Source organism: Ailuropoda melanoleuca, chromosome 13 (genome assembly GCF_002007445.2).
Source record: "Ailuropoda melanoleuca isolate Jingjing chromosome 13, ASM200744v2, whole genome shotgun sequence".
NCBI lineage: Eukaryota > Metazoa > Chordata > Mammalia > Carnivora > Ursidae > Ailuropoda > Ailuropoda melanoleuca.
The window spans coordinates 71,333,994-71,351,989 of NC_048230.1; the positions used below are offsets into that span (position 1 = coordinate 71,333,994).

At 49.2% G+C, this 17,996-nt stretch overlaps 1 protein-coding gene across 7 annotated transcripts in view; it reads left to right on the plus strand.

Moving 5' to 3' along the window:
* Window positions 1-1,139: 1,139 nt before the first annotated feature.
* The window catches only part of BCL2L1 (BCL2 like 1), a 50,393-nt gene continuing 33,536 nt past the window's right edge, over window positions 1,140-17,996 (plus strand). Inside the window, exons 1-2 of one of the 7 annotated variants that reach the window (XM_034639735.1) lie at window positions 1,140-1,276; window positions 2,807-3,500. In XM_034639735.1, the coding sequence (XP_034495626.1) occupies window positions 2,937-3,500 (564 nt within the window). In that variant the 5' untranslated portion in view covers window positions 1,140-1,276; window positions 2,807-2,936. Of the gene's footprint in view, window positions 1,391-1,580; window positions 2,515-2,806; window positions 3,501-17,996 lie in introns of those variants that run through there. The other 6 variants (XM_034639737.1, XM_034639734.1, XM_034639736.1 and 3 more) reach the window with 6 other exon arrangements.

Consider the following 17,996-nt stretch of genomic DNA (forward strand, 5'->3'; position numbering starts at 1 on the left):
TAAAACACCTCTCAATGTTTAGGATCAAGTCTAATGCACTTCCATGGTCAACTTTCCAACCTCCTTCCATGCCACATTTCCCCTCCCTCACCACCTGCCAGTTAACTTGCTTCTCCTTCAGTTTCTGGAACATGCCAAGATCTTCCTGCCTCAGGACACTCTACATAAGCTGTTCCCTCTTCCCAAGTTGCTGTTCTCTAGGTTCGTACCATGGGTCAGCATTTTCTTATATTTCAAGTCTTGGGTTCTGGGTCATCTCTTCAAAGAGACCATTCCTGGCCACCCTACATAAACAATTTGTTGAATAAATGCCTCTCTCTCTCTCTCAGTGGGCAGGCAGGGCAGGGTTCACTCTCTTTATGACAATACCCTGATTCACTTCTTTCATAGCACTAGTCACTATTTGAAATTACCTTGTTTGTGTATTTTCTTAGTTGTTTACTGTCTCTCTCCACCTCACCGGTTTATCTCCATGAAAGCAGGGGCCATGTCTTGTCTTGTTTCTATCTTCAGCTACCCAAATAATAAACATTTGTCGAGTAAATTTATGCAACATATATTATAGACCACACACTGTGCTACAGATTTTATAGATAACAACTCTTTCAATCCTCACAATAACTCAATGAGGGAGATTGGTTTTTTACCTAAGTTACAGTTAAGGAAAAAGAGACAAGGAGCGGTTTAAGAACTTGCCCAACTGACAGAGCTGGAATCCCAGACACAAGGTTCTTAGCTACAACGATGCTTTTTATTTTATTTTTATTTATTTTTTAAAAAAGATTTCATTTATTTATTTGACGGAGAGAGACACCCAGCGAGATAGGGAACACAAGCAGGGGGAGTGGGAGAGGAGGAAGCCGGCTTCCTAACGGAGTAGGGAGCCCCATGCGGGGGCTAGATCCCAGAATCCTGGGATCACGCCCTGAGGCGAAGGCAGACGCCTAACGACTGAGCCACCCAGGCGCCCCCAAAGCTTTTTAGATATATAAACTCACAAATGGATGAAACTGACTGATTAAATGAACGAACTCATGAAAATATGAATATAAACGTTGATTTTTTTTTTGCGTCTCCAGATTCCCCAGATCTGCCTCAAGGGGGCGCTCTCTCCCAGCTCTTGACGCCAGTCCTCAAGGCGCGCACTCCCTTTGCGTCTCGGGCTCGCGCGCGCTGCCGCGGCACCGGAAGTGACTGAGCTCGCAAGTTCCCCCGGTCTCTTCAGGGGAAACTGAGGCCGGCTCGTTCGGAAGAGACAGCGCGAGTCGTCAGCCAGGTAGGCCGGCCCGGGTCCGCGGCGCGGAACTTGGCCACGAAGAGCCCTCGCGTCTGGAAACGACCTAGCCAATGAAGGGGGGATGTGGCCCCCCACGGCTCGCGGGGCTCACAGGTGAGAGCGCCGCCTCCCCTGTGCGTGGCAGGCGCTGCGCCCAATAGGAGCCCTCGCCGTCCCGCTTCTGTGCTGAGTGGGCTCTCTGATTGGCTACGCCGGGGCGGGCCGCCGGGGGCGAGACCCCTCCTCCCTGAAAGGGCTAGGGGGCGCCCCTGAGGGAGAGCGGTTGCCTGGCAACGGGGCGGTGGCCCGCCGGGTACCCGGCCTAGCGCGCGGGAGAAGCCGCCAGGCCGCAGCCCACCCGGCCCGGTCTCCGGAGAGGTGCAGTCCCCGGCCCCCAAGCCCTCCCGGGGGCGCCAGGAAGCCGCCTTGGGCCTGTCCTCAGGAAAACGTGGTCTTAGCTGTTGTGGTGGGGGGAGGCTCGAGTAGGCCTCAGTCCTTCTCCCTGACCCGAGGAGAGGCCCGGCGCCTCACCCTCACCCCGTCTTTGTACAGGGCGCCGGCGGCCATTGTGTCCGTGCGGGGAATGGAGGACCCGGCAATCCCCCACCACCACCGCCGCCACGTCCAGGGCCTTTGGGGAATTCAAAGAAAACCAGCGGTGTTTCTGGGGGGTCCCCGGCCGTCAGCCTCCCGGAGAGGCCCGGGGATGGCCTTTCCGAAGTCAGACCGCAGATCCGAGGCAGTTTCCCCCTTCCTCTGTCCCTTCTCGAAACCTTGAGCCCCATTGAGAAGTCCCTTCAGGGTTTCAGAAGCCTTACCCTGAGCTGGTACTTAAATAGAAACAACAACAAAAAAAAACCTAAACCCCACACAGCCACCTCCGGGAGAGTTCTCCTGGCTCCCAGTAGGAGGCGGAGAGCCAAGGGGCGTGCAAGAGCGAGGGGGCTGGGCTCCCGGGTGGCAGGAGGCCGCTGCCGAGTGGCCGCCCTCGATCCGGGCGATGGAGGAGGAAGCAAGCGAGGGGGCCGGTTCCTGAGCTTCGTAATTCCTGTGTCGCCTTCTGGGCTCCCAGCCTGCCGGGTCGCATGATCCCTCCAGCCGGAGCTCCTTTTTTTACCAGCGGCCGTGAGGCCGGCTGAGTTGCCGGCATCCCGGCTGCCACCTCTTCTCCCGACCTATGTTACAAAAGATCTTCCGGGGGTTGCACCTGCCTGCGGTTGCCTGAAACGGATTTGAATGTAGGTGGTGCGGAGGTGGGGGTAGGGAGCAGACTGCCCGTGGGGGTGTCTTTCTGAGGAAGGCATTTCGGAGAAAAGGGGGTGGCTGGGGTAAAAAAAAAAAAACAACAACACCGGTGTGGTGATTCAGAAAGAGCCCACGGGTGCTTTCAATTTGACTTCATTGAAGTCTTTTGGAAGCTAGACCCAGACCTTTCTAAGAGCCACAAAGAAACCAGTTCTGGTACCTCGAAGGGGAATGGGATATTGTAGGGTAAATGGCATGCATATTAATTTTTTTTTTTTCCTGAAGCTCTTTCTCTCCCATCAGAACCCTGTCTTGGCTTTGGAGCTCAGAAGAGAACCACTAAGCAGAGACCAGACTCAGTGAGTGAGCAGGTGTTTTGGACAATGGACTGGTCGAGCCCATCCCTATTATAAAGATGTCTCAGAGCAACCGGGAGCTGGTGGTTGACTTTCTCTCCTACAAGCTTTCCCAGAAAGGATACAGCTGGAGTCAGTTTAGTGATGTGGAAGAGAACAGAACTGAGGCCCCAGAAGGGACTGAATCAGAGGTGGAGACCCCCAGTGCCATCAATGGCAACCCATCCTGGCACTTGGCGGACAGCCCTGCGGTGAATGGAGCCACCGGCCACAGCAGCAGCTTGGATGCCCGGGAGGTGATCCCCATGGCAGCAGTGAAGCAAGCGCTGAGGGAGGCTGGGGATGAGTTCGAACTGAGGTACCGGCGGGCATTCAGCGACCTGACATCCCAGCTTCACATCACCCCAGGGACAGCGTATCAGAGCTTCGAGCAGGTAGTGAATGAACTCTTCCGGGATGGGGTGAACTGGGGTCGCATTGTGGCCTTTTTCTCCTTCGGTGGGGCATTGTGCGTGGAGAGCGTAGACAAGGAGATGCAGGTATTGGTGAGTCGGATCGCAACTTGGATGGCCACTTACCTGAACGACCACCTAGAGCCTTGGATCCAGGAGAACGGCGGCTGGGTAAGGACCACGCCCCTTGTATGTATCTCTCCCTTGGCCTCTGCTCAGAGGGATGTCTAATAGCCTCTCCCCATATCTCTTTCTGTTGTGCTGGGTGATTACTGGGGACTGTTAAGGAGATGTGACCGGCCTTGTTGCACCACAAGAGGTTAACTGTTCTCAAATACAGATGACCTACTTCTTGAAGGACCAGGCATCTTTCATTCTGGTCACCCTCATGACCCCACTCTTTCATACTTGCGTTCCAGTTTCTCAGCAGAAGGAAACATAGCCTGTGTGTTTATTTGGCCCTAAATCTTTGCGAGTGGAAAGTTATTCCAGTGTTCCCCCTCACCCTGACAAAATGGCTCACCACAGAAAGGGCTGATGAGTGTAATGCCTCCGAGCCCCTCCATTCTTATTCCTCCAGGGATGTCAGTCTTGTCCTGGGCTTCCCTCCCACAAATCAAGTTCCCTTTATTTCAGAGTGTGCATACATGTTCCTCTCCTCTCAGGGCACAGCCAAGGCAGAAGTTCCCGCTGGCTTGGGCGGCTGCAGACTGTCAGATTTTAGGGCAGTGTAAGCTGTGCCAGTGGGCCGGTTGTGTTTGTGCTGCACCCCTCTGTTCATTTGCGCTAAAGTGTGCAACTTTCTGCATGGTTGGCCTGTTTGCGGAGCTCTTGCTGTGTCACGCATTAAGCCCGGGGACTTTGCACCTCACTGCCTGGGGTTGGTTGGGGAGCTCCAGCTGTTCTGCCTGCTGCATTCAACACAACCAGGGCCCTGGGGCCTCTTCACGGAGCGCTGTTGGCTGGCAAAGCAAGAACCTGGTCTGTGGGGCTGTCTGGGATATGGAGATTCAGGGAAAGACTTCAGAAACAAACTGACATAGGTGTGAGGGTTAGCCCTGTCACTCAACCAGCTGTGTGACCTTGGACAGGCCAGTTTACCTTGAGCCTCAGTTTCTTCCACTAACCAGAAAGGCGGCGAGCCCTCTTTGCCTTGCAGAATATTGTAAATCTTGGAGCTTATGTGAGCAGTGACTGGCACCAGCAAGTTTCTGTAGTAGTTATTATTGGTCCCAGACGCAGGAGTCGTGCTCTCATTCCTTTCCCAGGGAGGGAGAATTCTCTTGCCCATCACCAACTTAGGAGCAGATAGTGTTGAGAGGTTCTCTACCAATGGTCATTGTAGGCAATTTTTGCTCTTCTACAGCGAACTCAGTCCTAATATCCTTGCTTATCTCCCTGTCTAGGGGAGATGCAGGGCTTATGAGAGGTATTCGGTCCCCTCAGAATACCCAGAAAATTGAGCAGGCTGTGGAAAATAAGTCATCTATTGAGGGAGCTGAGGTGGAAGGGGCCTTTGCACCACGGACTCAGGAATGTCAAGAATGCAAATTATCCATAGGCTGGGCCTAGGGCGTGGCACTTCAGTTTACCTCTGCGCGAGAGACCGCCTAGTTTGCCCTTCCCCCTGTCTTTTATTTCCTATTTCTTTGCAACTTCATTAACTCTTCCTGCTGCTAGTTCTTGTAAAATACAAAGAGGTCAAGTCAATAGAGGTCAGATGACTGGGGTGGGGTTGGGGGAGGTAAAGGTGGAGAGCTCTTGAGCTAAGGCTGACCGGACTTGAAAGCCATTCTGTAAATGAACTCCCTGGGGGGATAAATGATTAAATAGTTCCTGTTGGTTTGTGTGATGACCTCGCCGGTTCCCTCCTGCTTTGATTCTCTTTGGGGGCAAATATTTGTTCAGCTGATTACAGGAGGAACAGGATTCCAGCACTTTAGACACAGGCACTGAGGCATCTCCTAGCAGAGACGTGGGCCTTGTGCCCACCTTGCCTGACTATTGTCTTTGGCCAGGGGTGCTAACCAGGTGGGTTGTTGCCAGCTATTAACAAAAGGCAGTCTGGGAGAGGTGCCTGTTCCGTCAGCCAGCCTCTGCAGAGGGCTACCAGGATCAGAGAATTGCCACTCACCCCGTATTGTATACAGAAAGAGGTTTTAGACACAGCAACACAGGGCAAGTTCATTAGATCACCCCTCAATTGAAATTCCATCTTCTGTCTCTTTGCTCAAGATTATTTTCAGAGCCCGTTAGACAACATACCATATGTTACTTCCTCTTGGTGAACGGAGGGGATGTGTGCAGAAGCCAGTTATGTCAGCACCATTTCTGGGCACACATGCTCCCTGAGACCAGGAGGTAAAGAACATTTGAGTAGAGGTCCTATGGATGCTACCCACACACTTCCCTGTCAAGCACCATCCTGTTTGAGCTGCAGACTGGCTACTGCAGTGTCATCTCAAAACCTTCCTGGAGGCTGCAGCGGACCAGGAGTGTAGGACTTATGGGCCATAACTACCCTGGGATATGCTTTAAATTTAGCATCCCTACAGAAAAGGGGAAGGAAATGAGCCTTTATGGAGTATATTCTGTGTATGAGACATTGTGTTGGGTCTTTTACTTAGGCAACCAAAATTTACTGAGCATCTACTATGAAGCAGACATTGTGCTAGGTGCTGGCAATAAGCCCCACATGAAACCTTCCCTCGTGGAAATGATGTGCTGTTTCATATATCCCACACAATAACTTTTCAAGGTAGGTGGGTTTATTCCCAGTTTACATGTGAAGCCCCTGATAGCTCAGTGACTGGCTCCAGGTATCCCTCAACCAGTTAAGTGACCGAGTGAGAATTTGCACCTAGGTTGGCTTGACTCTGAAGCCTAAAGTCTTTTCCATTCGCATCAAGTTGTCCTAGGAGTAATAAAGTGACCCAGACATTCTGGCACAGAAAAGCAGAAATGCTGTTGGGCCAAATAAAACATGCCCGTGGAGGTGCTCACTCTCGTCTGTGATCCTGACATTGTTCAGGAAGCCGCAGGTAGAACAGTGCCTTTGTTGGCAGTAGCAGGTTCCCAAAGGCATGTGTGTAGTAGCCTCAGATTCTGGCATTGGTAAAACTTGAGTAGGCATCAGGGTTTTGCCCAGTCAGAGTGGCCGCCTTGTTAATTCTTTCATTGTTAAACCCTCTCAGGCCCTGCCAGTAGATAAGAATGATGTGCGTGTGGGGAGAAGGTGGCCTGCTTTAGATATATCTACTTAATTGTGGGTGAGCTCCAAGGACTGGAATTCCACATGTAGCCACACCACTGCCTGCCTGGAGTCACCTGGCAAGATGCTGAACCTGTTTGTCTCTCTTGTCCGTCCATCTCTCCTACCTGTAAAATAGAATAATGACAGCCACCTCCCATAGCTTGACCCTAGTAAAGAATCTAGAACAAAAGCTCTTCCTGGGCCTTAATTGTAGGGTGGAAGCACTTCTTTTAATGAGTGGACCATCTGCCTCAGAAAACTGAACTTTGGCCCCAGAGTTTCTCAAGAAACAAAGCCAACTCCTGAGATATTCATCTAGAATGGAGTATGACATGACCTTCCATGTAGGGACAGAGCGTTTTGGGGGCTTTCCAGTGGGAATGTGGACAATTTTAGGGTGAGGACCCAGGTGGGCAAGCCATTTTGGGATTGTAGTCCCTGGGAAACCCCTTAGCTCGATGGACAGCCATTGTCAAGAGCAGTGAACAGTGTGTGGAGAGAGGAAACATAATTTGGCCTTTCCCAGGCTGCATGGTTCTGTGGTCTTCTAGTTTCTGTAGTTTCTTCTTGCCTATTCTGGCTTCTTTGGCATGGGTGGGTATATGCTAGCTGAAGCACCTCAGTGACCTTTGCAGATCTCAGCAGCTGTTGGCAATTCTGTGGTTTTCTTGGGGAAACCCCATTAGAAACCCCAAACGTGGAAATTTTTAGTAATCTCATTCAGGTCCCAAAGTGAGGTAGAAATGTCTCAGGGACTCCACCTCAAAACACCCAAGTCTTCTGGATGTAGATTTGAGGTTGCTCTTGAAACTCTGTCACCATCACAGGATTTTCCAGACTTCCTGGGACTAATTTTCCCAGTGGCCCCATAGAGCCCTCCGCTTCTGGTAGAAAATTACCCAGGTGTTTTTTCAGGGGGTCCCAACAGAACCCAGAGGGTTTTCTTGACTTTTGTGTGGGCAGTCACCAGATTTGTTTGGGCTGCAGGAAGCAGCAGTTGTCAGCTGTCCTTTCCCCACCAGGTATCTGTCCTGATGCTAGTAGGCTTCAGCATTTTCCAGCTCCTCAGCCTTTTATCATGGGGCTTTCTTTGAGCAACTGTGGTCTTGTCTGGGTTTGGTATGGATAGATTTAGGGGTAATTCTCAGTGAGCTGCTCTTCAACAGAGGTATAATCTCCTACTACCTTAATTAGCAGGGCCCTGTCTCTACCCCCAACCTAATCCAGAGTCCTCCCTAGGGACTCCTTCTCCTTTCTTTGAAGGAGTCACTCTGCTCCTGGAGCAGCTTCTCTTCTGTCCCTCCAGCCAACAGCCTGTCTTCCCCATTCCCAGTTGGCAGACCTGAGTCAGACAATCCACTGGGTCTTTTTGTGTAGCCTGGGGAAGAGAAGACTCAAGAGAATATGATCACCAGTTTCAAATATCTGGAGGAAGAGGAGCTACGCCTTTTTTATTGGTAGAGTACCCAACAGAACTTGTTGGATAAATGAGAGGAAAATAACAGTGGTAGCATGAACTTAGTGTAAAGAAGACATTTCTCACACTATTATATCTCTGCCAGATTTAGGAGTTTCCTGAAGTGGCGTCCACATCTTGTACACACTTGTTTCCTTAGCACTGAGCAGAGGTCTTGGGCATAGCAGGTACCTAGTGAAAGAGATGCCCACCAAATTTCTGAAGAAACAGACATTTATCAAACTAGAATAATAGTAATGGGAATTTTAACAGACCTGATCATTCAGTCATTGATTCAGACGATATTTATTGAGCTCCTACGTCCAGGCTGTCCTGGGCATTCAGGGTACTACTGCCTTAAATAAAATTAAGTTTGTGTCCTCGTGAAGCTCACATTCCAGTGGGGAGAAACAGACAATAAGCATGTAATTACATATGTAAAACATATCAGGTGATAGTAAACACTATGAAGAAAATAAAGCAGGTCAAGGGCATGCCTCCCAAGGGAGGTGGGGCTGCAGTGTTTTTTGTTTTTTTTTTTTTTTTTGNCACCCCCTCCCCTCTGAAGTCCTCAGTTTGCCTGGGCTGCAGTTTTAAGAGAGGTTAGGGAGGGCATCACCAAAAGGAAATGTTTGAGCCAAGACCTGAAGAATGTGGCTAGAGAAGAAATAGCTAGAGGGAAAGTGGTTGAGATTGAGAGGGGAGAGGTGGCCAAAGGCCAGATCGCACAGGGCATTACAGGCCATGATGAGGACTTGGCTGTGGATTAATGTGAGAGAGGCCAGGAGAGAGTTTGTAGCAGGGGTGAAGTGATCTGAATTCTGGAAGGGCGGCAGCCAGGAACCAGTGATGAGGCTGGTTGCAACTGCCAGGTGAGAAAGAAGAGTGGTTTGCATCAGGAGGCTGAGGTGGAAGTGAGTGAGAAATGACTAGAGATTACGGCCAGGCTTACACATAGTGTATTGATGGAAGCCACATTTTTAACCACTTGGAGGTCATGAAATCAAGGCTAAGTAAGCTAGATGTTCTTTAGGGATAGTTCTCTTCAAATGTGGTATCCTGAATGGTCCTCCTCCATTCTAGCAATATTTTGGTCTGAGTAACTGCAGCATGTCTGGGCCTCAGTCCCAGCTCACCCAGATCTAGCTGTGTGACCTTGGGCAAGCTCCTTCAGTTCTCTGAACCTTGGGGCAAATAATACCTGCTTCATCAGGTCATGGCAAAGACCTGATGAGGCATGCCTGAGATGTGTAGAGCCTGGCACATGTTGGTATCATAATTCTTATCATCTTCACCACAGAACTCACATCAGAAACTCATTCAGCATCCATTCTCCTTTTTTTGGACTGCATGCCCCTCCAACACATCTTCAAGGCAGACGGGTCCTAGCAGTGTTCTGTCGCGGCAGCAGCTCTTGGTGTTCCTGTAGCATGGTGGTACAAGCACGGGTCTTAAGAGTCAGGATCCCTGTTCTGCTGTCAGCCTGCTCTGACTCACTGTCTTGCCTTAGCCAACTCACTTCACCCTCTGGCTCTAGTTTCCACCACATCTGTAGGATGGAGGGTTGAAGTGGACAGTCTAGGAATCCGTTGTCACTGGTCTTAAGCCTTGTGGCCAGTTCCACCATTAAGGCCCTATTTCATGTTAGTTATATTTGAGGATGGCTCTTTATCAACAGCTAGAACACTTTAACTACAAAAATTAAGTAATCCCAGTGTCAGTGTAGGGTAGTTTCTCACTGACCCCGCAATAATAATAAGCCACATTTATGTAGCACTTCACAGCTCAGAAAGCGCTCTCATATCCACCATGCCTGTTCCATGCTTATAGCCACCCAGCGACGTGAGTCAGGCTCAGAAAGGTGAAATGGCTTGCCAAGGTCACACATCAAAAGGAAGAGCAGGGTTTGGATTTTTGGATCTGCATGTGACCACTTCTTTGCAGTGTGACCTTGGGCAAGTCTTTTAACTTGCGCCTTGTGAAGACTCAGTGAGTTAATCCATATCTTAAGGCCCTTAGAACAGTGACTGTTCGTATCAGCAGTAAACAGCAGCCGCATCCTAGGCCTCCTTCTGGCTTCCCGTTTATTACATATTGATTTTTGCAAGTAGTGTTTTTGCAGAAAGAAACCACCTTTGGGACCTTCTGGTACATGGTTTCATCCTTGCTGAGACTCTAGTCCAAGCTGGAGCCTTACAGCTAGCTTCAAGCTACAGGGCTTTTTGGGCAGACTCCAGAGCTCCCCTCGGAACTAGAGGTTTTTCTCTCGCTCTTCAGGAAATGCCATTGCAATGACTTCCATGGACTGCTTCCTGTCCCAGCCCTGCAGCCGATTCCTGCTGGCGAGAGTGTAGAAACTGGAAAGTCATGTCCCTAAAGGCTCCCCCCTCCCCACAAACCCCTTTTTTTGGACATGTCCCTCCCTTTCCTCTTGTCAGTTACTTTCTTTGCTCCCTCCCCATTCACCCTTCACCTAGCTTCTCCCTCCAGCCCTTGTTCATCCCTTTAAGATTTGAAAACGCACTTACACTTAGTTCTGTCAGGCATCCCCCCCCCATGCTGGGGGGCTGGTCAGAACTCTTGAGCTCTTCTCCATGGCTCCATCACTCAGTAGCAGTTTCAGTCTGGGACTCCCCCTAGAGGGACATTAAGCCTGTCACTTGCAGTGCCTTGTATCATCCGTTAACCCTGAGTTCCCTCAGAGGTCCCCACCCCACCCTCGCACAGGTTGGAAACTCCTGAGATCTTAGAGGTTTGGCACATGTAAATCCTGCCTCTTGGAGATTGATGAGAGAGGATAGAGTGAAGTGGAGCTGGGCCCTCCCCCCTCCACCTTTCAGGAGGAAGCTGGAAAGGTTGAAAACCTTGTTGGACAATCATCTGAGGAATGGGAGCTAGCTTGGGAGGGGATTGGAACGCACTCAACTATGCCTCAGATCCTTTGTTCCGCTCTTGAAAGGGAAACATTCCCCTCCCTCCTCCCTGGCCACACACACGTGCCTTTGTTCCCCCCGTCAGGCGGAGCCAGGAACACAGTGTCCCCTTCCAAGGAGCCTGACTTGCCTCCCCAGAGGCTGGCCTCCTGGTCAGCAGGACTGGGATTTTAGCTCAGGAACTACCCCCCCTCCCCGTCCCCCGCCGTCTCCCATCCTTTCCATGGAAGAGCCTTTCTCTCAGAAGCTGAAAACTTGCCTACGAACAGCTGTCCAGGGACTTCCCTGGAATTATTCCACGGGATGCCCACATCCCAGGATTAAACAGTCCCTCCCTCTTATTCCACTTGGTGATTAATATTATTGTTAATGTTACTATTAATAGTACCTAACATTTATCAAGTGCTTATTCTATGCTGGGCATTGTTCAAAGTGCTTTACATGTATATATTTATTCCATTTGCCTAGCAGCACTTTGAAGTTGGTACTACTATTATCCCCATTTTACAAATGAGGAAACTGAGGTAGAGAGAGGTTAAACAACTTATGCAAGGTAGCATGGTTAGTAAGCAGCAGAACCCCTTCCAAGCTCCCACTTTTAAATACTTCATTTCTGCCCCCACCCCCTCACTGTACCAGCTAGATGATGGTGGGTGTTTATCCAGTGCCACTTACGTGACAGGCCTTTTACCAACATCATCTCTGTGTTACTATCCCAACAACTTGATTATTACAGGACACTGAGATTTAGAGGGCTTAGTTAACAGAAGGCAGAGTCAGGATTTGAAACCAAGATTGCCTTACTCCAAAGCCCATGTTCTTTATCTCTACCCTCCTTTAAAACCCTACAAGGTTATCGTCATTCTATGGTTGAGAAAACTGAGGCTCAGAGAAAAATGACATGTGCTCAGGGCCTCATAAGCTAATAAATACCAGGGTGATCTGGGATTCAGACTCAACATGACACCTTCATCACTTTACTGTGTTAGTAGTCTGTAGCATGATGATAGTAGCTATTATGTGCGTCTGAACACTTTTTTATAATTTACCAGACTCCTTTGTATACATCATTTCATAGTGAGGTAGGTGAGGTGGGGTATGTTCAGTCCCATTTCAGGGAGGAAACTAAGGCAAGGGGGCTTGTCCCACAGTAAATGGCAGAGTCAGACTTAGAATCCATGTTCTGACTTTTAACACAGTGTTATTGACCATGCCTGCCTTCCCTAAGGCTGTTCATTGCTTGGAGCTGTCCTCTGAGTTTTGTTTCATTTGTTAAATCAGTAAATACTGATGAATGCTTTATATGTGCTAAGTGCTGGGGATACTATGGATACTGTGGTGAATGGATCTGGGTCCCATCCCTCAGTAGTCTGTTTCCATGCCCCATTCCTTGGGCCTTGCTGGTATCCTTCTGCCATCTGAATCAGGCTATGTGTATCACCCATCCACCTCCTCCTTTGCTAGACACACCAGGCAAGTTTCATGATGGTTGGTGTGTATTGATCACCGTGCATACACCCACAGGTAGAAGTCTTGAGATTTGAAGTTTAGCTTGAGTTCTTGCTTGTGCTGTAGTACTAGGCATATCAGCTTCAAATTCTCACCCTTAAATCTGAGAGAATAATACCAACCCATCAGAGTAAGCAAGAAAGTGAAATGCAAAAGTGTTTTTTAATAATAACAACAGATACTGTGTGTTGAGTGTTTGTTCTGTGCCAAATGCTATGTTTATGCCCTTGACAAATCCTCACAACTGTGTCAAGACAGAGAATCCAGAGCTTCCAGAGGCTCTATAACATGTCCACACTAACAAGAGGCAGATCTGGGTCTTGCACTCAGATGTATCTGGTGCCAAAGCCTACCCTCAAGCCTCAAGTGTCACTACTGCTTTGCAGGTCCGGACTGGCTTATTTTACCCTGAGTTCCTGGCACGGGGCCTGAGGTAGGGTAAGGGCTCAGCTAGCATCTGCTCAATGAACATGAAGGGTTATTATTAGATGCAGGTTAGGTGACAAAAATGTCTCTGTCCCTAAGGAAGCAAACTCATTTGCAACAGGAGGAATAGACCAAAACACTCCAGGCAAACTGTGCCAAGTCTGTGGTGTAGTTTCCAGAAGTAGAAGAGGATAGACCCACTGGCTGCATCCCACAGGTGCCCTGGACCTCTGCCAAACCGGCCTACTTCCACCATCAGCTATTCAGTTGATGACTCGGTCCCAAGGCCTCTACTCTCAGGCTGCATCATCAATATGCACCTTCTCCCTTGCCAACTGCATCGCCAACCCAGACCTGCTCTTCTGTGCCAGTAGTGGAAAGTGTCAGGAAGGGGAAAGACCACTAAAGTCTTGAATAATAGCTTTCTCAGCAGTGTAGCTTTGTGCTCAGTTCACACTGAGTCCTCAGTTTCCCCATCTTCATCCCTTAATGAAGATAATAGCAGTCTCTTTCTCATAGGTGTACTGTGGTTCTTCAGCCTGGATCCCTCTTCTCTAGATCTGATCAGGGCTGTCATCTTACCATTTAGGTCTCAACTTAAGTATCACCTATCAAGAGGCCACCCATGTTTACATGTTTACTGTCTGTCTCCTCCAGTAAAATCTAAGCCCCCAGAGCATAGGGGTTTTGTCTCATTTTTTCCCTTCATCCCCAGCATCTAGCCGAGTGTTTGGCACATAGGAGACAGTCAGCAAATATTTGTTGAATGAGTGAGTGACCCTGTAGCCCACCTAGCACAGTGCCTGACATAGTGTGCTCAGTCAATGTTAGGCATCGTTATTACCTATTAGGAAGATGTGGACCATTTGAAGGCTTTCAGTAGGTGGAAAGAATGTAACGAGGGCGGCCTTGGTAGGTAAGAACCACCCAGGCAGATCTGGAGGGTAGAAAGTGTATGATGCATTTGGGAGGCAGTGAGAAGGCAGACTGGCTGAAAAGGGTCTGGGGTGTCAGTAAAGCTGGTCAGGGAAAAGGGAGCAGTGACTAATGGTGGAGGCTTCAGGGCAGAGGGATGGGGATGGTTGACAGTACAGGTGCGGCCAATGAGGAGAGGCCCAACACTAGAGGGATGCAGCCAGGTCTCCAGTAACCCCTGGGAAAGAGAATCCCTTGCCAGCTGGGGCACAGCAGGCAGAACTGCAGGGAGATAAAAGCCAGAGGCACCTGCGACCTGTGGATCAGGTAGACTGCCCTGGTTGTTATTTTGGGGCTCTGGGCCAGGTGCAGATTCAAAGGCTTGATTGAAGCCTTTTGGCAACTCTTGTCTCAGCAGGGTAAACATCACCTGTCTCTTGCCACCTGTGGCAACAATGCCAGGAAGGTACCCCTAGGCAGGCCCAAAGGGGCCCAACTTTCTTGCTGCCCTCATGGAGCAAGAAATACCCACCAGGAGAGGCCACTCCTTTCCTGTCCTACAGCTCCCTTTCTGAAGGGCTCAGGTGGCAATAAGATACCTTCTGCCCAAGAGGCCCCCGTGGTTCTGGCCCATGGAAGGCAGGGGCAGGGCTTTGGGAGCCGTTGACAGCTGGGCCCAGCTGGGGGAAGGGGTCAGTTTGGGAGCAGGTGCAGATTTCAGGGAGGGCGGGGCCTGAAGGGAAGTAGGGATCTTGGTAGACGACAAAATTTCCCTCCCCATCCCCCAGCCACAGCTGGCTTCTCTAGGAGCCTGATGACCTAGTTACAATGCTTAGAAATTGTTAGCTTGGCTTGCAGTTTCAGGCTGTACCAGTCTCTCCTCTCTGAGGCTTCTTGGGTCCAAAAGGTGTCCTGGCATTACCCCAGGAGGGTTCCATTTGAAGGACATGCACCATATCACATGTACAGACTTCTTGTCCAGTCAGGCTTCTCCTTTCTTTCCTGATGTGCCCTCCCACCTACCCAATCCCAGGGAGAAAAGCCTGCTCTGCCCCTATCCCTGCCTACTTCTCTCTCTGGGGGGTTGGTGGGTGGCAAATAGAGGTCACAAACTTCTTCCCTGGAGGTTTAGCAGAGAGGGTGAGACTCCTATTGCCCTGGAAATAGGTTGAGCATACCTACCCATTTCCTCCTTACCTTCTCATCTGTGTGAGGTTCAGATTTGATGGAAGGGGGTGAGGAAGAATCTTCTCGGGGCTCTGGAGGCTCCAGCCCTTCCAGGCAGTAGCTACGCCTGGTATTCCTGGTGTCTGCCTCTCCATGGCCTCTCTAGGACAAATTCCATCAGTTAAGAGTTAGGTACAGAATTTGCAGAATCAATTACTGAATGCTACTTGCTCTGTAGTTATCCTTGGACAAATTACTTAAGTCTCTCCCAGCCTTAGTTTCCTCATCTCTAAAAAGAAGATAATAATATATAGTGCTTTTTTTTTCTTTTCTTTTTTTTTGGGGGGGTATAAAAAGGTGGTTTTATTAAAGCACGGGAACAGGACCCATGGGCAGAAAAAGCTGCCTATAATGCTTTTCTTCAAAGACTCTTGGAAGCATGAAAATAACTGGTAAGATACATGGAACACTTAGCATGGAGCCTGGCATATAGTAATTACTCAGTATGACAGCTATTGTTACTGCTGTTGTTATCAGTGTCTTTACAGGTGATCAAGTTGCTGTGATCACTACTGGAGCTACTGTCCAAGAGCAAACTTTTAGGCTAAGAGAGTATGTGAATATCCTTTGAACTAAGAGCTTGGAGATTTTAGGGTTCCTGAAGCTGAGGACTATGGCCCATAACCTTGTTCTCCACCTCCTTCCTCCACAAGTGCCCCAAGTCATGCTTTGTACACAGTAAGTGTTGCTGACCTGGCATCTGGCAGTAGGGTATATTTTCTTCAATCTTTGCCAAGTGCCTCCAACAAGGCAGGGTCCTCCTCCTCTGCTTTATTTACTGCTGTGTCCCTAGAACCTGCCACAGAACCTGGAACATAGAAAGCACTCAGTCATTATTGTCAACTGAGTGGAAGGCTTAGTGAGTTGAATGTTAAAATACATAGGACTCAGGGTGCCTGGCCGGCTTAGTCGGTAGAGCATGCGACTCTTAAATCTCGGGATTGTAAATTCAAGCCCTTGTTGGATGTAGAGATTACTTAAAAATAAAATCTTTAGGGGTGCCTGGGTGGCTCAGTCAGTTAAGCGTCCGACTGTTGGTTTCGGCTCAGGTCATGATCTCATGGTGGTGAGGTGGAGCCCCGCATCGGGCTGTGAGTTCAGTTCGGGGTCTACTTGAGATTCCTTCTCCCTCCCCCTAACTCCTTCCCCTACTCAGTCTCTCTCTCTCTCTCTCAAATAAACAAAATCTTTAAAAAAAATAATAAAAATAAATAAAGTACATAGGAGCACACCTAGCACGTAGTAGGTGCATGACACGTGTTTGAGTGATTAAAGAAGGTATTGTGAGGACTCTGAGTTTTTCCAGGATGGCTCCACTCCTTGTTGGCTGTGTGGCCATAAGCCTCTTGCCCAAGCTCTGCCTGTTGCCTCATCTGTTGTAGAAAGATAACACCCGCCTTGCCTCCTTCATGGGCCAGCTGTGAGACCCAGAGAGATGATAGATGAAAAAGCACTTTGAGAACTATAAATATTTGGTCTTGTTGCTGCTCCTTGACCAAGGTCACAGCCATAGCTGTGTCATGCATTCGTTTATTCCTTCATTCAACCAACATTTTTTGAGTGGAAGCAATAGGTAGCTCTCTCACTTACCTGGCTTCATGAATTTGGACAGTTACTTGAGGGTTTTTTTTTTTGTTTTTTTTTTTTTTTAAGATTTTATTTATTTATTCAACAGAGATAGAGACAGCCAACGAGAGAGGGAACACAGGCAGGGGGCGTGGGAGAGGAAGAAGCAGGCTCATAGCAGAGGAGCCTGATGTGGGGCTCAATCTCATAACGCCGGGATCATGCCCTGAGCCGAAGGCAGATGCCTAACCGCTGTGCCACCCAGGCACCCCTACTTGAGTTTTTTAAGTCTGAACATCTATCAAATGGAAGTAATATTCTTTTCACAGGGTTGTTGGGAGAAAGACTAAAGTAAAGTACTCTGAGCTTATTGAGGCTGAAAACCGTCTCATTTCACTGTACCAACTACTATTAGGCCTAGCACTTGGTGGCTGAGTGTTTAGTGACGTTAAGCCATTGGTTGCCTTCTGTAGTCAAGTTTACCAGACAAGGCCAGAAGTCTGAGTGTGATTCAAATGGGAAGTAGAAATGAGTATTAACTCCTAACCTCAGGATGTCCTCGCCCGCCTTGGCTGGACTGCTGAGTAGGAACTCTAACCCAGCCAGGATCAATACTGCCTTTAAATAAAACTGTGAGGCACAGCAGGCCTCACCCCACGCTACCTCTGATTCAGAACAAGAACAGCCATCCCTTGTTCTTCCCACTCTCCGTCTGCTACTCAGCTAGAAAAATTTCCCTTTGCTCACAGCACCCACATTCATATGGAACTCTAGGGGTTACCATATCAAAGACGTCTTCAGGAAATCATCAGAAATGGCCCTTTGTGGCAGGTTCAAGGGAGGGAGCCCGAGTCTAAGGCTCAGGGTCTCCTGGGACCAGGTCAAGAAGCAGGTGCAGGCGTGAGGCCCCAGGCTGATGGCTAAGTGACGAAACTGAGAGATGTATAGGGCCAGACAAGAAGTCAACCCAGAGGAAACTGCCTGCCTGTCCACGCAGGTGTCTGGGCACCTGGGGGCAGTTTCTGGTTTGATTTAGTGGTGGAAGTTGGCATTCCAAATTAGTACCGCAAGCCTCAGTGAGGGAAACCCATGGAACTCCAGAGCAAAGCCTGTAGGTGGCACCCAGGTCAGTACCTTTGAACCCTTAGCAGACCCCTTCGGGTTGAAAGAAGCCCTTACTCTGGGCTCCACAGCACTCCTACTGGAAAATTTCCAGGGACAATGAAATAATAGTCATAGCTCCCTTTATGGGGCTCCTGCTGTGGGTTGAGCACTATGGTGGGGGCTTTTTAAGAAAATGAGATCGTTCTGTTATTAGAAGTATGGGCTGTGGAGTCAAACAGAGCTGAGGTTGAATTTGGGCTCCATCATGTACCAGCTGT